We start from the raw sequence: 16,130 nt of genomic DNA on the forward strand, positions 1-16,130 counted from the left end.
ATACGTACTTCCCCTATTTTCTTCTGCTACAACGTATTACATCACCGACTTTCTAGACCGGCAAGAAAAAGTAAGCAAGTGGAGAATATTTCTTTATGGTCTAAATCGTCTATTTACCTAAGTGCAGTAGATTACATTACCAGATTAATTTGAGAAATTTGCCAGATATAATGGGAATCGCCCCGACAGCGATAAATCTAAATTGGTGCATAATGAATCCCGTACCTTGAGGAAAGTCAAAACTTTCCCCAATTCGCAGCAGGCTCACAAAACAAAATGGGAGGCACGCAAAAATCAAATAGACTTCCATTAGTTGATCCACCTGCAGTCAATGACCATTCCCTTAAACTTCACAATTTTACATTGATATGCAATCTTATATTAATTAAAAACGAATAAACTATCGCACTTTGTATAAATTAAAAAGGTATCGCTCGTTACCTATCTGATCGATCTTTAGGGAGCCGAAGAGAATCTCGCTTGGCGTTTCGTTCCTTCCCTCCCACTGCGAAGGCCGGCCGGCGAACTGTATCACGTGACAGTGGCGGAAACCCTATGAAGAGTTGTGTCTGCCGATGACGCAATACCTACGTCACTCTACTGGGAAAAAGCCATGTTTTTCGAGCGTAGCGCGATGATTCCGCTAAATAACGATTTCATTCTCGGAGTGAACCGAACGCATTTTTTTAAGCTCTCGGCGGTATTGTAAAAAACCGTCGATTTTACGATTTTGGTCAAATCGTGTCTTTTTTAGTAGCATTGGATTATAAAAAACTTATTTTTGGCCTAATTAAGTCAAATTTAGCGTGTGTTATTCCAAAATTAGGTAAGATATTGATTTTATTTCGTCTACTCGGACTTTTGCTTTTTGGATAGTTTTTCTTTGCGTGGAATTTGGTGGAACATTTTTTGGATTTTTAAAAACTTACTGATAAGATAAGAGTATAAATATATATATATATATATATATACAAGTGAAAATGTTTTTTTTCGCATGGTTTCTTGGTTCGAAGTAAAAAAAACTTTATTTAAGCCCCAAATTAAGTTGTGGCATTTTGGTTTCATAAACAATATTTGTTGTCATTTCCATGTATATAAATATGAATAAAAAGTGGTCTTGCCCAACTTGCACTAAAATACTAAATGTTTAAAACTTTACCAAAATATGGATGTATAACAACCTACACATATTTTCAAGGTCTTTTATTGCCATGGGCATAAATAACAAACATTTTCTTTCACAGAAATATCATCCTCTATATGTAGTCAACCAAGGTCTTACTAAATTAATATGGCTTCTGACCTTAAATCTTACCAAGATGTAGTAGTAATAGGTAAGGGCGTATGTCCCTCCATTTTTTACGTTAATTATAGAATAAGCCTCAAACCATCTATAACGCTAATTGTTATATTTTTAGGGAATGGCCCTTCAGCTATTACATTATCGTATCTATTATCTGGAAATTGGCCTTATTACAACTCTAGTCCTCATTCCAATGAATATTTGTTGTACAGGCTAGGGGAAAATGCCCAGAAATCCTTGGTCGAGCAGGTATTATTATAATTTTCACCTACAAAAACTTTTAAAGTAAGTGTTTATAAGACATTATTATTGCAGGATTTGGAATTTCTTAGTAGTGGTCTAGAGGGTCGATCTAGCAATCCAATTTCACTTCTTTTCGATAATTTAAACCACCCAGATGCAGACTTGGGTGTAGAAAACGAATCCGTTCTAACATGGCGCAAAAACTGTGATAAAGAAATTAGCCACGTTGTTCTCGGTCGGGGATTACCAGGAGGATGTTGGCAGGTAATAATCATGAAAATAATTTTACCATATCTTAATTGGAAAACTAAATAAACTAATTAATTTGCAGGATATGGAAGGAGGCATTCTAACAATCAGTCTTGGTTCTTGGATGGAATTGCCTAATTGGAGTTTTCGCGACTGGGAAATACAAACGCACAGGGACAAATGTAGCCTTTCTACATTCCGACAATGCCGTGCCACGGTTGGCAGCGTAGCACGTTATTATCAAGATTATGTTAAGCATAAAGGACTTGAAAAATATTTTGTGGACCACACAATTGTACACTCAGTTGAGAAAATACCCGAAGAAACTGACAATTTATGGCTAGTTAAAGGTCTTCAAGAATTTAAAAATCAAGAAACTGGGGAAAGCCGAGTGCGAGAGTTGCATTACATAACCCCAAACGTAGTTTTGGCAACCGGTATAGCGGACAAACCAAATCACCTACATGTAGATGGTGAAAATTCAAGTTTCATTATCCATACATTGAAAGACTTGGAAAAGTTAATAATGACTAAAAAACTTACGGGACACACGGGTACGTTACTCATTGTTGGGGCTGGTTTAAGCGCGGCTGACGCTGTAATCGCTGCTCATTTTCACAACATTCCCACAGTTCATGTATTTCGACGTAGCGTTGATGATCCCCAACTCATTTTCAACCGATTGCCTGATAATATGTACCCCGAATACCACAAAGTTCACCAAATGATGCGTGACTACAACGGAATTTGTTACAATGGTTACAAATCTCACCCGGGCTACGAAGTGTCCCATATTAAACCCAACCACAATGTATTTCTCAGGCCCGTGTCTGGCGAAGGTGGTGTAATAGTAATTAAAGCTGCCTTTGTTGTTGTATTAATTGGTAAAAAACCAAATTTAACATTCATGCCAAATTCTGGTAAAAACTTGGGCGTTCGACCCAATGAAAATGTAGACCCCCGTCACAACCCTTTAGCTATTGACCCGCACACGCACGAAAGTTGTAACGAACCAGGAATATTTGCAATGGGCCCATTAGTTGGTGATAATTTTGTACGATTTGTTCAGGGTGGGGCTTTAGCAATAACTAACTATCTAACTAAAAAGAACTAGTCCAGTAATTTTATTTTCTGGTATTGACCAACTATTTTTTTAATATTTTTAACAAGATGTTTAATTTTTTGATAGGTTTATTAATTTCTTAATTTAAAAGTGTAGCAGCGTTAAAATCCCTTGTAAATTGTGTGTACATATAACCTATAACTAGTCCAGTTCTTTATATTATATAATTTTATATATGAAATTTTTATCCCACTTGTTATTCACTGAAGCAATTTGTATGAGAAAGTATATTTTGAAGAAAATGTTACGTGACATAAGGTGCAACATAACCTGTAGGTTGTAACAAATTGGTTTTACTAAGTGCCTGAGAGAATAATTAAAATTATTGTGAAATTACAATTTTGTTTTAAATGTTTAGTATTGCATGGTTACCACAGTACCCTGAATTCCTGGAAAAGTCGGGGAATTTGAATATGGGTCTAAATGTCAGGGAATTTTTAAAAGAATATTAAAAAAATCAAGGAAATGTCCGGGAATTTAATTTTAGTTGCAAATAGGAAACTTTTACTAAATTATACGTTAAAAAAGTCAGAGAAAATCTCCAGAGATGTTCTGTGAAAACCTGGAAAAGTCATGGCATTTGAATTTGAAAAACTGGCAACCCTGTACTGGGCAATTGCCTAAATTTTAATTCAAAATTTAATTTCTTAAACCTAATTTTATAAATTCAAAAATTTTCCTTCAATATTTAAAGATGACGTGACAATTAAACACTTTTTCCAGTTTTATAACCAAGTGAGCATTAACCTAAGCAAATATATAAAGAGCAGGATAAATTTCGAAGGGTTTTCTTTTTTTTTGAGTATACAAAATTTTGGAATTGGTGAGAAGACACATACTGCCTGGGTGCATTTATTTTAAGGTTTAACTACGATATCTTCTAGTAACTGGCTTTTGCTATTTTTCTTTTATAATTTCAGGTGTCATATGTTATTGTTCAATGAAAAATTTCCCAGCAATCTTTGTCATCAACAGCAAAAAGTTAAAAGTTTGCCAAAACTAAAGGATAAATCCTTATACTACCATTAGATTTTATTAAATATTTAAACTTTACATTGTTTGAAAATATCAACTTAACCCAACTAAACGGAAGAATGGTACGAAAAACCCAGTTGGCTCTCCTGTAAAAAAAACTTTAAAAAGGTGGGAATTAATGGATATCATTGCTGAGAGGACGAAAGAAAAGGGTCCTAACGTCTTTAAAGTTTTTTTTTACCCCCCATTTTTTCATATTTTCACATTTTTTTCCATTTTTTTTCCTCTTACATTTTTTTTTCACTTTTTTTACATTTTTTTGTATTACATTTTTTTGGCATTTTTTCATATTAAATTTTCAAACATTTTTTTTCTTTGGGACATAAAATAAATGGCTTAATATGCCATATTAACCCTTAAATCTTTCATACTCCTAGCAGAGATATTACTTAAACTTACATATATGCGTAGATGAAAAGATACACTGCAAAATGGGTTTTGGCAGCGGGGAGATATCTTTTAACGACTCGAAAAAATATATTTGGCCTGACTATAGAGTAAAAAATAACATCTATTTTGTACACTTCAAAACGCGGTGCAATGTGAAACCCCATAGCACGTGATACAAGTTTTTACTTTTTAAAAAAACTATTCCCTCCACTATCGAGATTTTTAATATTAAAAAAATGGGATTTCTAGGGGCCCGTTAAATATAAGCCTAGAGATCTCCATTTAACATTGAGAAATGGATTAATATTATAATGAAAGCGTGTGAAAGTGATGAAGTTATCTCGGGTTGCTTAATCCGTTTATACTAAAAATGATTTAAATTTAATTTTTTTAATCAACTAAAAAAATGGAATATCGAGCTGTTATGGAGTACTTGAAGGGTGTTTTAAATGAGTGGCTGTCCAGAAGATTTTTTAAATATTCATCTAGCTCAATAGGGGTAATACCACGATCGTCGAGCTCTGAAATTTAAGAGAAAAAAGACGTTTGGAATAAAGCTATATTTGCAATTAAGAAAATTTCTTCAAGGGAACTATAACAGCTACAATTAATTTTTTTTTAACAAATACTGATGAACATGGCTTAATTATCGCAATATTGTTATTTCCATTTATTTTAAGGAAATGCAGGCAAGGTTTGGCTGAGGGATGTTTGGACGTCAGTTTCAGGGTGCGGTCATAGATAAAAATTTTAAATTAAAACCAAACCTTGGATGTGTTCTTCCTTAAAATAAATTACAAAATTTATGTTATACCATGGAAAATAACTTAACAATACTAGGGTTAGAATGTGATAACTAGTTGAGTATAATCTATTTTGATTTACACTGTCTATGAAGACTAGGTTGTGGAATTAGACAATACAAAATGGGAAAAGGCTAGGTATGATAAAGGTTTTCTATTCAAAAGCAAAACCAAAAGAAGCATAGCAAGGAATTGCAGTAATAACTGTAATTTAAAAAAATAACATGCAAAAATTTCTATGTACTTTTTAAAAGGAAAATTCTACCTGGTAAATGCACTATAATAATTACTGTTAAGCATCGCATTCATAGGCACTAGAAAAAAACACCCACCAAATAAAGAATTAATCCCACTACAATTAAAACTTACAATACCTGAAACTTAGTATTTTATTTGAAGGGGAGATCGTAGTATGAAATAAAAAGAGGTATAAGAGACCAAACAAAATATTCAGCTATATTTACAATCTTCCCCGTACAGTTTTGAAAAGGAATATCCCTGAACTTCTAAGTTAAATATCTAAGAAAATCTCTAACTCTACAAGCAATGGAAACTGGTCTTAAATGTAAAATAATTTTAAAACACCAAAAACATGCTGACAATAAGGTACGGCTTGGTAAGAGGAACAGGATAATATCAAGGTAATCCAACCATAGATATTAGTACAACGTCCAACCCCAAAAAAATTGTGAAAAAAATAACTATATATGCAAACATGACTGCTCTGTTTAAACCAGCAAATTTGTAAAAAAAGGATGTGCTTCGTTATACATAAATTCAATGGAATGTATATTTTTTAAACCAACAGCAAAAAAATTGGTGATAAAAATTGTAAGAAATTAGCATGCAAAGAGAACACCAAAAGCTTCTAAAATATAAGATTTCAGCGGAACAGTTTGGATGGAGATCGAGAACGTTTAAACTGTCCTCTAGGTGTAAAAGTACTAATCTACAGCAAGATATCGCGATTGTACCAGAATAACTAGATCACCTGTGTCTTAAATAGTTGTCATAGGCTTCTTTAGAGTAAAGGGACACAGGTTTTGTATAAGAGCAACAAAAATCCTCAAATAGAGTATTTTATTGTTACAATTTTCATCCTAATCGTTAAATAAGTTCAAATTTTATACAATCATTATGTATAAATGATAAATAAGGAACTTTTAACAGACCATGGCAGATTCATTCATTACCGAGAATAGACTTTTGAAAGAGTGAAAAACAAAGAGATAATAGACAATATTTGTCGAGTCTACCGTAATTTATATATCGGCAGCTAGGAAAACTGCCGTAAAATATATTGAAACATACAAAATGCACCATGTACGGCAAGAATGGTTACGGAAAGAAAAGAAATAGTCAAAAGATCTTACAAAGTTTTTCACCAAGTGAACAAGAAACGTTTTGTAATAATTTATCAGTATAAAACATTTTTCAGCTGTTACAAATTTAACATAACGTTATTTAAAAGATATTTTTTACCCTATTACAATACGTAGCTAAACTTTTAGGTTAAAGGGACCTTAAATGCTATACTCGTGGAAGTACGGAAAATTACATCATTTAGGGCCCCTTATTTGTTAAATTCTTCAAACTGGAAGAGTTACAAAAATTCTTTCGTACACGTATTTAAAACATCTAAAACTGGTTGTGGAAATTATATTAAACTTAACGCTGGGCAAAACAACAGAACAATCATGTTTGACGGATATCGTATGAGCTACCAAAGAATTTTAAAGTCACTAATTCCACCTCGAATATATATATATATACTAATATATATAGGTAGTTGCATACAACGCAAATTTCTTGCATTTACCGAAGGAAGGAGTGCTTGGTTTTATTTTATAAAATTCCCCAATGTTTGGAAAAGTACCAATTATTAACACACATGACACGCGATTTCGGAAAAACACGTTAGTAGAAGAGAGCGGAAAGTCAATTAAGCCTATTAGACTAAACTTTTGATAAATCACAATTACGTTTTGTCATAGTGACCGGTAAAAAAAACGCGATCTTAAGCCTAGGAAAGTGTTCAGAAATATATATGTATATATAACGAAAACCAAAAACTCCGCGCAGATCAATGTTTTCCATAGGCAAGCAATATAGTTAATAGAATTTGTTAGCCCTAATTCAATAGTAAACTTGCCTGAATGGCCTTCTCATGGGTCTGTAGCCCCCATAAAACTGGGAGCGATAAGATGCCCCTCGTCCGCCAGCTGTGCTACCACGAAAACGTCCCCGAGGAGGTCTATTTGTCGTGCTGATACCTGGCCGATTTGTCCTCTTTGGGTTAACCTACAGAATAAGATAATATTAGAAAACTAGCAAAGTAATAAATCAACTATAAATTAGATGCGCAATGAAAATTACTCAGGTAATAATGAACTGTTAATAGTTATTCGCGTAATGGACCCTTTTAAGTTATTTCACTGAAAGATTTGACTAATTGACCAACCATTCTGTCTGTGAATCTTTATTATAATAGGCCTATAACAAGCTAGAAATACTTATTAACATATTAGTTCGATCGCATTAACAATATGTAAGATGTTAATATCAAGATGGGTTAAGTTCCAAAGATTTCGAGAATATATGTACCTTAATTTGTCTTCCTCTAAATAACGATTCGTCTAAAGCCATTGCAGTCTGTATAGAGTCTTTATCAGTGAACTCTATGTATGCAAAACTGTGAAAATAGAAGAAATATTTTTCCATTGAAAAATTATCTTTATTAAAAGCAATTTTATAACTTACCCTTTTGGATGACCAGAAAATTTATCGCATAGTATTGTCACCCTATTTATTGACCCGCAGCCATGAAAGTGTTGTTCGAGTTCTTCTGCTGTGGCACCATAATCAACCTACAAAAGCTAGTGTTAGTTAACAGGAAAAGATGATCTGACAAATTTTATGTATCAGAATTATACTCAGATTGAACTATGAATCATTACAAATCATAAGTCTAACATGTGCATTATAAAGTGTTGGTTCATCACAAAATTAATCAAAATTTTAAGATAAAAATAAATGTCACATACATTTCCAACATATATTGATCTGGAATCAACTTCTATTTTTTCTTCCACAGATAAATTAAGGGAACTCGCTGAATTGGAAAAAAATTGAGTTAGTTACAAATTTAACAGTCAATTAACAATAATTAAGATACTTACAAGGAGGACTCATGCTCATTTGTTTCTCAACCTCGCTTTGCATCCGTTTTAGTTTCTCCGCCTCTTCTTCCATTTCTAAAACCCTAGCTTTGATTGCCTCAAGTTCCTATCAATATAAATTTAGGCTTACAGAATTCTTTCCATTGACCAAGGCTTAGCAAAATAAATCTTATTTTCGGAACAACATGGAATATCTCTCGCTTAGATACTATTTAATTCAACTTACCCTATCTTCTGTAGACTGGTCCTCCGAAACATCGAGCCTGGAGTCGGACATATCTTCGAGCCCTACATTTTCACCATTTTCATGACCGTCGAAACTTTCAGCCTCTACTACACCATGATCGTCAGCCATATTAGAAAACTGTTATTGAAAAAAAAATATGCATATAAAAATTATAAAACACAATGCCGCATCGAAAAAACCAAAAATAATAATAAAATATAATGAATAAAGCAGACATTACATTATAAACGATCAAATAATCATCAGTATGGAAATAATATACGACGGAAAATCCAGATGCTAAACGATTACAAAATTAACGTTATTTTCTTACTTTTTCACCTAGGCATTGAAATTGAAATGATTAACGAAATACGTTACAAAAGAGCGCGGCGTATGGGCAGGACTGCCAGAATCAACTCATTTCATACGGCAAAGCAATTCAATCGATTAAATGAATCGCATTTATACGAAAATTAAACTACTATAATGCTTATATAGTTTTGTAACCAAAATAAATTGTTTTTAAAAACTTCTTTTTAATTTTAAAAACATAACTTTATATTTTGGTGTACTCGATATTCAACAACTCATTTTTAACTCAATTCAAATTCGTTCCCGGAAAAATCCGAAATAAATTCTGAGTTTTGCCTGGTGACGTCTGTGTCTGATTTGAATAAAAATCAAGGAGATTATTAATTTATAATAAGTGTAATTTTAAAAATTACTTAAAATATAGTATGTCTGTAGCATTTTTACCTCAGAAAAACCGTCCCCCTTTTAATCCCAGTCAATACCAAAGGGTAAGTTTAAAATTGCATATTTAGTTTTTCCAAGGCCTAAGAAATAAAAGCGTCTTAACCTGGTTCAACTTTCCTTGGCACCAGCTTCTTGATGAAAATGTGCAGCTAATTCAAGCCATTGTTGACTATCAGAACAAAGGGAAGGTTGCGGAATGTTTACAGTAAGTTACTTAAATTGAAATGTATCATGTTTAAGATTTGTAATGGCTTTATTTCTTCAAGGTACAAAGAAATTTTCCACCGAAATCTTGTTTATCTAGCTTCTGTGGCAGACGCTGGAGGCCCTAGTCTTCAAGCTCACTTACCAGTAAGTCTTAAAGATGCCATAAACCTTCGGAATTATTAATTTGGTAATATACACAACAGCCACCACAGAGCTTCATGAGTGGCCCTCCTGTTGCGGGCCAAAATCACACAGGTCACCCTCCTCAAATACCAACTACGAATCAAGGAAATATGCCTCAAAGAGACGGAACTCCACCCACAAATCAGCCCCACCAACCAATGCCACCTAATGGTACACACTTTATATTCAATCTATATGTTGCTTTTTTGCTTATTCACAAGTGCATTTCAGGTAATACGCCTCTTAAAAAGCCTGATAATAATATGAGTGGCCCTGCACACGGACCTCCCAATTCACCTCATGTTAATTACAACCAGAATAGTAGGGATTCATCCCAAAATTCCTCACAGGCCCAACCATCACCCCAACAGCAACAAGCTCCTTCACCCTCTCCACAATCTCAACTTCCAACCACTTCTCCTCAACCACCACCAAACCAATCTCGCCCACCCCAGCAACAAAGTCCAGCCCCACCAGCACCGTCTGCTTCGCCACATCAACAAGGGCAACATCCACAACACCCACAAATGCCCCAGCAACCATCCCAACACATGCAACAAGGTCCAGGACCTCACCAACCCCCTCAACAGGGGCCTGGAGGTTATCCAAGACCCCCAATGCCTTACCCCATGCAACAAAGTAACTTTGCTCAAGTTATTTTATCCCTAACCTTAACCTAATATTTTTATTCATTTAAATTAGGGGCTCAAGGATACACACAAGGAAACTATCCACCTCCTCCTCATTCTTCTCCTCAACAATCGCAAGCGCAGCAATCTGGACCTCCAACTACCCATCCCCATTACACCCCTGCTGGACCTCAGCAGCCATCTCAACAACAATCCCCGCATCCACAACAACCAGCATCTTATTCAGGGCCAAATCACCCAGCTGGTAATTATCCTCCTCCGCAAGGATATCCAGGTACACAAACTCAAGCCCAGGTGCCTCCCCCTCAACAAACCCCACAAGCCCCTGTAGCGCCTCAGGCTCCACAGCCACCTCAAGGTTACAACGCCACTCCAACACCACCGGCCCAACCTCAGAATTATGGCTCACCGCCTAGTTCTCAGACCCCAACTGGATATGGTCAAGCTACACCAAATACCCAACCCTACAATACTGCTTCCCCAGCTCAAGGTACTCAACAACCCGTGACTTATTCGCAATCAGGACAACCTTATCCCATGCCACCAGGTTCACAAGGTCAATGGTATCAGAACAACAACCAGCAATATCCACCCCCACCAGTTTCTTCGCAACCTAATTATCCAGGACAACCGCAAGGAGGCTACATGAATCCGATACCTCACTCACAACCAAGTGGTCCTGGAAATTATGGACCACCAGGTCAACCTACGCAACCTGGTTACGGAGCAACTGGGCCTACTTTTAACCATCCCCAGTCATCAACACCACCCGTAACCACACCTCCTCCTCCGCAACAAGGAAGATATCCCGGAGGTTACGGGCAACCCAATTATTATCGAGCGCAAGGTCAAACCAATCAAATGGGTCACATGCCCCAAGGTCATATGGGAAATCAAATGCACAGCGGAGTTCCCACTCCTAATCAAGGCCAACCGTACAGTTACGAACAAAATCAAGGATATACTGGTTATCCTCCTCAATAAACAGTAGTTTGGTGTACAAATGGAATAACTACAGATCCTTGCATGCTTTATATCATTTTTAACTTGCGTCTTAAGGTTTACAAAGGGCTTTCATATGCCTCTCATATGTTTATATTTTATTTTTAATGCGGATACTACTTATTAATCATGTAAATCTAACAATTCAGTTTCTCAAAAAGGTTTATTTTGGGAGATATTATTTTATGAGTGGGCGATCAATTTTTGCCTGTCTTAGCTTTGTGTTTGCAATGTTGTATCGCAATGTGTGTAATTTTGTGGAAAAGGGTGAAATATACATATATGTTGGTATTTTGTGTCCTTATTTTGTAGGAAACAAAACCAATTCTTTAAAAAAATTCTATTTTATTTAAAATACTTGATTATGGTATGATAGATGTACAAAAATATGTGATGTGTTCGAATGATTTTCCAAACATTGGGTATCTTTTTCTACCGATTGTTTGCAACTAGCCAATTCTTGCCTCAATAAACTTTAGCTCAAAAACTTATAGTATTTCACTCTAAAACTGTTTTAAATGTAGGGATGGAAATAAATTCTTTCAAGTGGAACCCCCTGAAACGTATATGTTAGTAATGTCACCTCTGATTCGTGCATGTCTTTAACAAATACAAAAACCACAATGTCGCAAAAATTGTGACCCATTGGAAAGATGGGCGGCTGGCCCAGCTGAAATGTGGGCAGTATGGACACTGATATGACCCACAAACTTCGCAGATGTTGAGGACATACAGTTCGTAGTCTTCAAATATTACTTCTTTGTATCTCTCTAAAATAGGATATTATTAGTGAAACAATTTTATATTGGCGCTTTAAATTTAATGTATTATTGTGGGAGAAAAGTTAAGCAATTTTGAAGCGTCACCAGTACTCGAAATGGATCGGAATGCCGTTCCGTTTCGTAAAAGTTTTTCTCAAATCATTCTGGTTCGTAGAGATTATTTTTTATTGCACAGCTCCCATTTTTCAGAATAATCGGAAGCTTTGAAAGGAAACATTTTCTGGTTCGTGAATAAGTCCATTTCGAGCACTGAGTGTCACTGTGATTTCAATAGAAGATGGGCTGACAACCACTTTTCTTCCTCTTTCAACACAGTGACCATAAAAATTCTTTAGCATCACGATTCCTTACATTTCATCCCTGGTATTAATTACCTGGCATATAATAATCGTATACTCTGGCTTTTAAATATCTTGTCATGTTAGCCACTGGATACCATCTTTCGACAGTGAAATTAACGCAACTCCAATCTCTATCCAACTGAATATAAAATACACATTTGAGTCGCAATTTCAATTTTTACAACAATTATAACGTCGTTTTACATAGTCAAACATGAAGACGGCAGATCTGGGAAGCACCCTGGCCCTTCTTAGTCGCGGCACTTCTTGGTCTTGTACGTAAGCGTTCATTCTCAATTTCTGTATGAGGAACCCTGTTGGTACCGCAACCTCTATCACAGCTAAGCCACTAGTTGGACTCTCTTCCGTCAATTTCCACCTATTTGGTTAAAAAAACGGTTCAAGATAAAATGAAAAGGCTCCAAGGGTTAGCGTTGATTACCAACCTGGCACAGGATTTTATGTTATAATGAGATTTATTCCTGCCGTGGTACAAATAATCCACAGTCAGCTCGAAGGCATCTTCGGGTGGAGCAATCAGTAAGAAATCTCGATCGACGTTGTACTGCAGATCAACTTGCAGAATGGCCAGACCAGAACCCCGGGCGCTAACCTCAACGTGACCCCAAACATTCTTCCGCACCGTGACGGCTCTCTTGTCCGCCAGATTGTCGGGTGAAATGTTAAGCGTGTAAGTTTTATTGGGGTTCGCGCTAACGTGAATGTCTAATCTCATGGACGTTATATCTCTGATATGAGAACGGAAGGAATAGTCCACCAAAGCTTCCAATGACACTATCGTGTCCTAAATATACAGCAAAAAGAGTATTAAAGAACACGGTGACTGGCGTTACATTCGAAAGCAATACCTGAGTTGAAACCATGGCGGGATCAGTGAATCTCATACTGTTGAGGAATTGCACAATTCTGTCTTGTATAATTCCTCCGTTGCGAGTATATATCATAAGAGCGTAGGCTGTCGCTTCCACAGCCACGGAGTCGTACTTGCTCGGATTGCGCGGCTGAATGAAAGGCCGTTGACTCTGGTATATGATTTCTGGTGGAGGGATTGGTACTGGACTCCAGTAGATCATACCCTCTGTTTAAATCAAAACAGATTAAGTTGAAAACATCAACATTGGAGAAAGACGGAGAAACGTACCTGACGATCTTTGCAATCGATCCAATTTGTTAAAGCCGGTCTCGGCTTCCACGCTGCCGGCGTCCATCAAAGCGTAAGTGACTATGGCCAGTTCGTAAGGATCCGTTAACGATCCCAAATGACGCTCGAGGTAATTTTTGGCTTTCGCTTTGGCGTTAGACGCTCGGGAACGAAGGTTCTACCCAACATTATAATCACGTAATTCAAGCGTCGTTTTTCACAATTAGAAATATTTCGAACCTTACCCCAGCAAGGTCAGTAATTTTGCTCAAGGTTATGAGGACGTGGGCAGTCAGAGTGACATTACGGTACTGATAGTAACTTTGCCCTTGCTCACGGGTTCGATTGGCCTATAAATGTTTCGAATTATTACATCGATGAATTGACGCCCTAAATGAATGGGCTCGGACCTGGTATACCATCTTGTGATTCCAAGGAATATTGGTTGTTTCTTTGAAAGACCCTTCCGGGGTTTGATTTTCGATGAGAAACGAAACAGAATCGGCGATTATTTTGGGGTCAATGTAAAGATGGTGTTCCCAGTCTGGATGCTGGGCCATGTAATACGTTCTGGCGCAAAAAGCTGTCAGCCTGAAATTAAAAGTTTCACTAAACAGGTTTGGATTTTAAACAACGCACTTACCAAACGCTCGGTTCTTTACGAAACATGGTAAATGATCCATTTACAAAGAAAACGCTCTGGTAGACGTAACCTAATAAAAAAATTTGATTAGTAGAAAACAATTATAAAATGCGAAACGTTCCTTAATACTCCTTTTCCGGGTGCATATTTAATCGGCTTTAATCCAATTAAATCTCGTTAATCGTGATTAAATATTTCTATAACGATTTAATCCGATTTAATTTTTTAATCACGATTTAATCGCAAGTTAATCTTGTTAATCACGACTTAATTTTTTAATCACGATTTAATCGCAAGTTAATCTTGTTAATCACGACTTAATTTTTTAATCACGATTTAATCGCAAGTTAATCTTGTTAATCACGACTTAATTTTTTAATCACGATTTAATCGCAAGTTAATCTTGTTAATCACGACTTAATTTTTTAATCGTTATTTAACCGACTTAATCGTGGTTAAATCGATTTAATCTGATTTTTGAAATATATTTATATTTTAATCGCTATTTAAACGGCTTAACCGTGTTTTAATTGGCTTAAATTACGCGAAAAAGTAGGAAAGTCCATAAAAGGGAGCAAAAAAACTAAATCATAACAAATTTAAAGTAATGATAAAACTTACGATATATACTCATTATCATTACTTTAAATTGTTAGGGTTTAGCTTTTTTTGGCTCCTTTTTATTATGGACTTTTCTACTTTTTCGCGTAATTTAACTGAATTATAGTCCATAGGTGGTTTTTTTTTAAATTTAATTGGCTTAGTCACTAATTCGATTCAATCGTGATTTAATAGGATTTAATACCAACTCAAATGACGAAATGTTTGTCATCGTGGTAGGCATACTGAAAATTAACCGATTTTAATAAAAGTTTTAAAGTAATTAGATCTATGGGGGAGCCGTGTCGTAGTGGACGGTAAATTTTAAATTTCTATCCGAGGTTAAAGTTTATAACGGGGCACTGATATATCAGTGTCAGTCAGGTGGCTAGAGACAATCAAGTTACCTCTGTTGAGATACTCCAACAAAGTTTTCTGAGTGGTGCTGTTAAGTTGGTTGGTAAGCCGCAAGTAGTTAAGAGTGTGAAGATTGTAGGCGAAGTTGAACATCATGTGTTCTCCGGACTTGACCGGTCTGGCCATTCGCAGTTCCGACGTGTCGACAGGGTCATTTCCAATGGGTGCGCCCACGACGTCACCGATGACGCTGATGCGAGCCTGGGGTGAGTCGAACATGAACCGCCGATAGGTGTCCTCGAAAGGAATGATGGGGTCGTCGCTGACGTTCAGGTTGAGGAACTTCAGGTTGTAAGCCTGACTGCGCATGTCCAACAACATGGACGTATGCTGGAAAACGGGCACACCATCTGCCAGGATGTTGATATCGATGTTCATCTCGTCCGTGGCTATTTGGGTTCGCCCTTTCACGTTGACGGTGATGACCCCAACCGTGGTGGAGACTATAGGTACGTACACCACTTGTTGACTGTGAGGTTTGATCTGGGAAAAGAATTTCGTTTCATAAATGATCAATACCCAAGAACGGGGTCTAACCGCCAAAAGTTTTTTTGATCTATCCGAGAAGCAAAATTTCAATATTGAAGGTAGCCACGTCAAGATCGTCCTATTTATTGTAGTTCATTCTTTTCGAACAGTTTCGGGATGTACGTCTGGAAGGTCGTTATCGACTTTTACTAAAAATAGTCCATTTGGCCAACTCCTGCCATAACGTATTTTTCATATCATATCATACTGATTTGAAATTTTATAAATGTATTTCGAAATTTTCTGAAAACGAGATCGTATTCCGTTTGTACATTTCACACCCTTTATTCCCATTTCTTGGAACC

The 16,130-nt window shown here is 36.2% G+C and overlaps 4 protein-coding genes across 9 annotated transcripts in view; 2 read left to right on the forward strand and 2 right to left on the reverse strand.

The window, feature by feature from the left end:
- Positions 1 to 719: 719 nt before the first annotated feature.
- LOC149951700 (oxidative stress-induced growth inhibitor 1-like) lies at positions 720 to 3,257 on the forward strand. Of its 2 annotated transcripts, XM_090168128.1 has the most exons (5): positions 720 to 826; positions 1,245 to 1,334; positions 1,419 to 1,552; positions 1,619 to 1,810; positions 1,878 to 3,257. In XM_090168128.1, the coding sequence occupies exons 2-5, from the start codon at positions 1,292 to 1,294 to the stop codon at positions 2,907 to 2,909; spliced, it is 1,401 nt and encodes a 466-aa protein (XP_090024254.1). In that variant the 5' UTR covers positions 720 to 826; positions 1,245 to 1,291; the 3' UTR covers positions 2,910 to 3,257. The 2 variants fall into 2 exon arrangements, with proteins under 2 accessions (XP_090024254.1, XP_090024253.1); XM_090168127.1 differs by lacking the exon at positions 720 to 826 and having other exon boundaries at positions 1,122 to 1,334.
- A 675-nt stretch (positions 3,258 to 3,932) lies between these two features.
- Positions 3,933 to 9,001, reverse strand: Pabp2 (poly(A) binding protein nuclear 1). 4 transcript variants are annotated; one of them, XM_090168133.1, is made up of 9 exons: positions 8,933 to 9,000; positions 8,793 to 8,851; positions 8,552 to 8,689; positions 8,326 to 8,431; positions 8,191 to 8,258; positions 7,907 to 8,013; positions 7,751 to 7,838; positions 7,299 to 7,447; positions 3,933 to 4,864 (listed from the first exon to the last, which is right to left on the reverse strand). In XM_090168133.1, the coding sequence occupies exons 3-9, from the start codon at positions 8,678 to 8,680 to the stop codon at positions 4,834 to 4,836; spliced, it is 678 nt and encodes a 225-aa protein (XP_090024259.1). In that variant the 5' UTR covers positions 8,681 to 8,689; positions 8,793 to 8,851; positions 8,933 to 9,000; the 3' UTR covers positions 3,933 to 4,833. The 4 variants fall into 4 exon arrangements, with proteins under 4 accessions (XP_090024259.1, XP_090024260.1, XP_090024258.1 ...); XM_090168134.1 differs by lacking the exon at positions 8,793 to 8,851 and having other exon boundaries at positions 8,886 to 9,001; XM_090168132.1 differs by lacking the exon at positions 8,933 to 9,000 and having other exon boundaries at positions 8,793 to 8,924.
- A 44-nt stretch (positions 9,002 to 9,045) lies between these two features.
- On the forward strand, positions 9,046 to 11,810 carry LOC149951702 (uncharacterized). Of its 2 annotated transcripts, XM_090168131.1 has the most exons (7): positions 9,046 to 9,354; positions 9,439 to 9,515; positions 9,577 to 9,661; positions 9,721 to 9,871; positions 9,932 to 10,339; positions 10,403 to 10,840; positions 10,898 to 11,810. In XM_090168131.1, exons 1-7 carry the CDS (start codon positions 9,292 to 9,294, stop codon positions 11,332 to 11,334), a joined length of 1,659 nt encoding a protein of 552 aa, XP_090024257.1. In that variant the 5' UTR covers positions 9,046 to 9,291; the 3' UTR covers positions 11,335 to 11,810. The 2 variants fall into 2 exon arrangements, with proteins under 2 accessions (XP_090024257.1, XP_090024256.1); XM_090168130.1 differs by having other exon boundaries at positions 9,048 to 9,354; positions 10,403 to 11,808.
- The window catches only part of LOC149951703 (CD109 antigen-like), a 60,003-nt gene continuing 55,574 nt past the window's right edge, over positions 11,702 to 16,130 (reverse strand). Inside the window, exons 16-25 of the mRNA XM_090168129.1 lie at positions 15,288 to 15,780; positions 14,281 to 14,350; positions 14,048 to 14,228; positions 13,883 to 13,987; positions 13,638 to 13,815; positions 13,345 to 13,574; positions 12,922 to 13,280; positions 12,680 to 12,854; positions 12,509 to 12,614; positions 11,702 to 12,122 (exon numbers count right to left, since the gene is read on the reverse strand). Coding sequence (XP_090024255.1) covers positions 11,932 to 12,122; positions 12,509 to 12,614; positions 12,680 to 12,854; positions 12,922 to 13,280; positions 13,345 to 13,574; positions 13,638 to 13,815; positions 13,883 to 13,987; positions 14,048 to 14,228; positions 14,281 to 14,350; positions 15,288 to 15,780 — 2,088 coding nt within the window. The 3' untranslated portion in view covers positions 11,702 to 11,931. The remainder of the gene's footprint in view (positions 12,123 to 12,508; positions 12,615 to 12,679; positions 12,855 to 12,921; positions 13,281 to 13,344; positions 13,575 to 13,637; positions 13,816 to 13,882; positions 13,988 to 14,047; positions 14,229 to 14,280; positions 14,351 to 15,287; positions 15,781 to 16,130) is intronic.

This window comes from Leiobunum rupestre, chromosome 3 (genome assembly GCF_980474605.1).
Source record: "Leiobunum rupestre chromosome 3, qqLeiRupe1.1.hap1, whole genome shotgun sequence".
Lineage (NCBI taxonomy): Eukaryota > Metazoa > Arthropoda > Arachnida > Opiliones > Sclerosomatidae > Leiobunum > Leiobunum rupestre.

Coding starts and splice junctions, on each gene's coding strand:
- LOC149951700 (XM_090168128.1), top strand. CDS start 1,292: ATGGCTTCTGACCTTAAATCTTACCAAGATGTAGTAGTAATAG. Junction 1,335..1,418: donor CCAAGATGTAGTAGTAATAG/GTAAGGGCGTAT, acceptor TTATATTTTTAG/GGAATGGCCCTTCAGCTATT. Junction 1,553..1,618: donor AGAAATCCTTGGTCGAGCAG/GTATTATTATAA, acceptor TTATTATTGCAG/GATTTGGAATTTCTTAGTAG.
- Pabp2 (XM_090168134.1), bottom strand. CDS start 8,680: ATGGCTGACGATCATGGTGTAGTAGAGGCTGAAAGTTTCGACGGTCAT. Junction 8,014..8,190: donor GATCAATATATGTTGGAAAT/GTATGTGACATT, acceptor TAGCTTTTGTAG/GTTGATTATGGTGCCACAGC. Junction 7,448..7,750: donor TTAGAGGAAGACAAATTAAG/GTACATATATTC, acceptor CTTATTCTGTAG/GTTAACCCAAAGAGGACAAA.
- LOC149951702 (XM_090168130.1), top strand. CDS start 9,292: ATGTCTGTAGCATTTTTACCTCAGAAAAACCGTCCCCCTTTTAATCCC. Junction 9,355..9,438: donor ATCCCAGTCAATACCAAAGG/GTAAGTTTAAAA, acceptor CCTTGGCACCAG/CTTCTTGATGAAAATGTGCA. Junction 10,340..10,402: donor GCCTTACCCCATGCAACAAA/GTAACTTTGCTC, acceptor CATTTAAATTAG/GGGCTCAAGGATACACACAA.